Source organism: Galeopterus variegatus, unplaced genomic scaffold (assembly GCF_000696425.1).
Source record: "Galeopterus variegatus unplaced genomic scaffold, G_variegatus-3.0.2 Scaffold1009, whole genome shotgun sequence".
In the NCBI taxonomy this organism is placed as follows: Eukaryota; Metazoa; Chordata; class Mammalia; order Dermoptera; family Cynocephalidae; genus Galeopterus; species Galeopterus variegatus.
This window is the reverse complement of record NW_007727120.1, coordinates 86,638-92,360: the sequence shown is the minus strand read 5'-3', so window position 1 is coordinate 92,360 and position 5,723 is coordinate 86,638. Positions and strand designations below refer to the sequence as shown.

Here is a 5,723-nt window from a genome sequence, read left to right as displayed (position 1 = left end):
GAAAAAAAAAAAAAAAAAAAAAAAAAAAAGGCGCCGACAGCCTGTTTTCCTCCAGCAAAAAGAAAACCCTGCAAGCCACGCCTTTCCCTCTCCTGGCCTCCCGAGGACGGGGAAGGACTGAAGTTGTAGCTGTTTTTGCACTAAGTGGGGTGAAAACAAGAGTCGATCAGGAATTTAACAAGGGTATGCAGGAGCTGTTGTTACAGTTCTTTAAAGCCCTTCGTTTCGTCTCTTACTTAATTTAAAAAGTTACCAGTGCTTTGGCGAAAAATGTAAACTACCATGACAAGTAAGGTCAAGTGAAAGACCGAGACCTCTCCCCGCCTCTCCCACCATTAAGTTTAGTGTCTTTGTAGACTTTTTAAAGCATGTATACATACATACTCGAAGCTAAATATAGAATCATAGATGTCAGTTTGTCCAGGTTTTTTAATACCTACATTTAGGCATGTTTTTCTCCGAAAATGACTTATGCAACTTGCTGTTTTTAATTCATATTATCACACATTTTTCTGTGTACGAAACCTAGTTCAACCTCATTGTTTGAGGGTTTTTTTGTTTGTTTTTGTTTTTGTTTTGTAAAAGTAACTGCTCTGTCTCTTGGGCCATTTCAACTGTCTTGCATTTCTTCTTGGTGCTGCTTATTTTGTAGAACAAGAGCTCATTTTTAAATTAAAAATAATCCAACAGAATTCAGGCTTGGAACTCAAGTCAGTAAAATGAGTGATTTAATTTGGTCTTCTGCCCTGCTACTAATCAGGTTTAAAATAGCGTATTCAAATAAGGGTTTGAATCAGTGTTTGGACTATGGGGTTTAAGGCAACTTTAATAAAGTGCTTTGCTTTTAACCCCTCCTCATATAATGCTTATTAATTCCCCCAGCCCAGTTGTTTCGCCCCGGCGGCGGCGGCGGGGCCGGTCCGGTGTCCCCGCAGCACCACGAACTAACCTCGCTCTTCGAGTGCCCAGTCTGCTTTGACTATGTCCTGCCCCCCATCCTGCAGTGCCAGGCCGGGCACCTGGTGTGTAACCAATGCCGCCAGAAGTTGAGCTGCTGCCCGACGTGCAGGGGGGCCCTGACGCCCAGCATCAGGAACCTGGCTATGGAGAAGGTGGCCTCGGCAGTCCTGTTTCCCTGCAAGGTAAGCCCAGGGACAACCTGCGCACCTCCGCCCAGCGACCTTCTGGAACTCCGGTGCCCTCCACCCCACTCGCAGGCCCTGAGGGGCGGGTGGTGTCTCGTTTAAAAAAACAGAAAAACAATGTTTACTCTTTGTCCACCCTTCCGCATGCCCCCCTGTCCACTTTGAAAGTAGCTCTGGGTTGACATTTGCCCTGGCACTGACTCCAGATGAACTGGCACTCGCTGGTCGTTGGAACACTTCGTAGCTCTCCCGGCCCTGTGCCTGAGTCCCCTGCAGACGTGTACTCGAGTGTGCTGGGCGGGGCTGGGCCGCGCAAGTAAAACTTGGCCCGGGAAGCTGCCTATCTATGGGATTGAGGGAGAAGGTGGGCGAGCTAAACGCACCCTTTACCAGCAGTGGGCTTGGCGGGATTGGTAGTAGATTCCTCCTGCCCCCCGCGCCTACCGTGTGCGCACCCCTGACACGTGGGAGCTCTCGGGAGTGTAGCTAAAAAAAAAAAAAAAAAAAAAAAAAAAAGGCGCCGACAGCCTGTTTTCCTCCAGCAAAAAGAAAACCCTGCAAGCCACGCCTTTCCCTCTCCTGGCCTCCCGAGGACGGGGAAGGACTGAAGTTGTAGCTGTTTTTGCACTAAGTGGGGTGAAAACAAGAGTCGATCAGGAATTTAACAAGGGTATGCAGGAGCTGTTGTTACAGTTCTTTAAAGCCCTTCGTTTCGTCTCTTACTTAATTTAAAAAGTTACCAGTGCTTTGGCGAAAAATGTAAACTACCATGACAAGTAAGGTCAAGTGAAAGACCGAGACCTCTCCCCGCCTCTCCCACCATTAAGTTTAGTGTCTTTGTAGACTTTTTAAAGCATGTATACATACATACTCGAAGCTAAATATAGAATCATAGATGTCAGTTTGTCCAGGTTTTTTAATACCTACATTTAGGCATGTTTTTCTCCGAAAATGACTTATGCAACTTGCTGTTTTTAATTCATATTATCACACATTTTTCTGTGTACGAAACCTAGTTCAACCTCATTGTTTGAGGGTTTTTTTGTTTGTTTTTGTTTTTGTTTTGTAAAAGTAACTGCTCTGTCTCTTGGGCCATTTCAACTGTCTTGCATTTCTTCTTGGTGCTGCTTATTTTGTAGAACAAGAGCTCATTTTTAAATTAAAAATAATCCAACAGAATTCAGGCTTGGAACTCAAGTCAGTAAAATGAGTGATTTAATTTGGTCTTCTGCCCTGCTACTAATCAGGTTTAAAATAGCGTATTCAAATAAGGGTTTGAATCAGTGTTTGGACTATGGGGTTTAAGGCAACTTTAATAAAGTGCTTTGCTTTTAACCCCTCCTCATATAATGCTTATTAATTCCCCCAGCCCAGTTGTTTCTCGTAAAATTTAGATAAACTATTTCCATAGTTTTCTTGGAGTCATGAAGAAGGTGGCTGCCTGGTGATCAGAGAAGATTTGGTGACAGTTGACAAACAGTGGATATATGATGTTTCAGATATATTGCAGGGGTGGGGGGATGGCCCACAGGGCTTCTGGGGAGCCATGTTCACACCCCTTCACTTTCCCCTAAACCTTCAGTGGCTAATAGAAGAAATGGCTTCAGGTGAATTATAGTTCACAAGTGATCATTTGATATTAGTCAGTATTCCATAATTTATTTTTAAAAAGCAGTTTGATAAGAGAATTGTGTTGTTTCCAAGAGAAAGGGAAGGAAACAGTTATAACATGCTATAGGGAGTGTGAAGTTTCACTTTCAGGATCCGGAACTCTGGTTCCTATGGAAGCATATGTTCTTTCCTAATGTGTAGCAGGCTAGTGAAGTCATTCTTGAAGAGTGGTTCTCTTGGGAATCAGGGGTACTCAGCCTTTCCATACATGTTAGTGATTTTCCAAGTCTTTTCTCTGTATGAATGCAGTTGGGCAAAGCCATCACTTTCCAAGCTGAAATTTAAAACTGTCATCCATTCCCCTAGACCAGGAACCAAGCTTAGAATGTGATCTTGCACACTTTTGTGTGCATATGTGTGAGATTTACAAAGCTAGTGTGCACATACCTCACCTTTGGTTGATCAATACAAACTATTGACAAGGCAGCTCAGCTAGTTAGTATGGATAAACCAAACTTGGATGTATACATAGGCCCAGCAACCAACCAACCAAGATAGGTTCTTTGGAGAGGATGAGAAACAGTAGGGAGTGGTGAGGCCTGGGACAAACTTAAAACAAGGCAGGTCTGTCTCATCCCTTTGGCTTGTGAATGAAGCTCCTGGATATTATAGGACCTGCCTTGTTGCTGTCTCCACCTCCATCTCTCTCATGGGCTGGCTCAGGTGAGAGAACCAATGTTGGGTAAAGTACCAGAGCCCAGGTCTCAAGAGCTGCCCAGCATTGCTGCTGTTTGTCTGAGAGACTACCTCTGGGGACCTTGATTTCCTTGTCTCTAAGTGAGGGATCAGACTTCATGACTTTTAAGAACCTATAGTGTCTAGTATTTTATGAAAAGAAGGGAGGCTATGGGGAATGTTATTGGGTGCCGTCTAAGTGCCAGATACTTTGCATGGGTCAGCTTTATTAGTTTGCCTCCCGCCCCCCATGAGGACTCCTGCATATAGAGTGGCTAAGTGTTAAGTGACTTGTCAAATCACACAGCTGGTAACAAATGAGTCCCAAGGGATTCCCTTCACAGAGGAATCCCGGATCCATGTAGGTCTGAGTGCTGCCCACTATAGGATCGCCAATTGAACTCACCAGACAGAACTTAAAGGAAAGCCTTTTTGTTTTGGAAGACATCAACCAGGAGACAGAGGGTAAAGTCCCAACTGCCTCACCAGTTGTCTGAGGGCTGGGGTTTATATAGGTAAATGTATCAGTTGAGACATGATGCTTTGAGAGATATATCAGGATGTATCAGGCAAGACAGGATGTCTACTTTTGATAAAATCTTAGTTAATCATTAAAGGCCAGCTATGAAGAGAAAACAGTTCTATGGTGTATACACTAGTGTGGAAGGTTTTCTATGTTTACAGATTTCCCCCTTCTGTTAATAACTTCTGCAATCTTGGCTTTGGCTTGTGAATGAAGCTCCTGGATATTATAGGACCTGCCTTGTTGCTGTCTCCACCTCCATCTCTCTCATGGGCTGGCTCAGGTGAGAGAACCAATGTTGGGTAAAGTACCAGAGCCCAGGTCTCAAGAGCTGCCCAGCATTGCTGCTGTTTGTCTGAGAGACTACCTCTGGGGACCTTGATTTCCTTGTCTCTAAGTGAGGGATCAGACTTCATGACTTTTAAGAACCTATAGTGTCTAGTATTCCATGAAAAGAAGGGAGGCTATGGGGAATGTTATTGGGTGCCGTCTAAGTGCCAGATACTTTGCATGGGTCAGCTTTATTAGTTTGCCTCCCACCCCCCATGAGGACTCCTGCATATAGAGTGGCTAAGTGTTAAGTGACTTGTCAAATCACACATTATGAAAAGAAGGGAGGCTATGGGGAATGTTATTGGGTGCCGTCTAAGTGCCAGATACTTTGCATGGGTCAGCTTTATTAGTTTGCCTCCCGCCCCCCATGAGGACTCCTGCATATAGAGTGGCTAAGTGTTAAGTGACTTGTCAAATCACACNCCCCCCATGAGGACTCCTGCATATAGAGTGGCTAAGTGTTAAGTGACTTGTCAAATCACACAGCTGGTAACAAATGAGTCCCAAGGGATTCCCTTCACAGAGGAATCCCGGATCCATGTAGGTCTGAGTGCTGCCCACTATAGGATCGCCAATTGAACTCACCAGACAGAACTTAAAGGAAAGCCTTTTTGTTTTGGAAGACATCAACCAGGAGACAGAGGGTAAAGTCCCAACTGCCTCACCAGTTGTCTGAGGGCTGGGGTTTATATAGGTAAATGTATCAGTTGAGACATGATGCTTTGAGAGATATATCAGGATGTATCAGGCAAGACAGGATGTCTACTTTTGATAAAATCTTAGTTAATCATTAAAGGCCAGCTATGAAGAGAAAACAGTTCTATGGTGTATACACTAGTGTGGAAGGTTTTCTATGTTTACAGATTTCCCCCTTCTGTTAATAACTTCCGCAATCTTGGAGAAGGAATGAGGTTGCAGACATCTTGTCTAGTTACTTCCTGCTGGACAGGGTTGTCAGATTCTAAGGAATCCCCGTGAAGAATTTCTGAGCCTGCAAATGAATTTCTTCAAGAGTAACTGTATATCCCAGTAAATATTGTCCTGGATTCTCTACCCCTCACTGCCCCTGCTCCCAATCCCCACTTCTTAGGCACTCGTAGGCCCAGGGCAATGCTCTGCTAGTCAGTGGGCCACCTGTGAACCTGCATCCCAAAGGCACACATCCTTTGTACTACTCCTTACTACACAGGGATTGTGAATCCGAGTTTGTGCTCCAGAGTTCCAAATCATAAGGTCGACATCATGAACAAAACCATCTGGTTGGATGAGCTCACCAGATGGGGCTCTGATGGGACCATCCCAACATGACAACATACGAACGTATTTCAAAAGTTTGTGGAAAATTAGAATTGAAAGCTATTACAAGGGGGTTGGCC

The 5,723-nt window shown here is 44.5% G+C and overlaps 1 protein-coding gene across 1 annotated transcript in view; it reads left to right on the top strand.

Moving 5' to 3' along the window:
• Positions 1-5,723, top strand: part of SIAH2 (siah E3 ubiquitin protein ligase 2) — a 23,854-nt gene that overhangs the window by 2,356 nt on the left and 15,775 nt on the right. Inside the window, exon 4 of the mRNA XM_008574177.1 lies at positions 883-1,142. Coding sequence (XP_008572399.1) covers positions 883-1,142 — 260 coding nt within the window. The remainder of the gene's footprint in view (positions 1-882; positions 1,143-5,723) is intronic.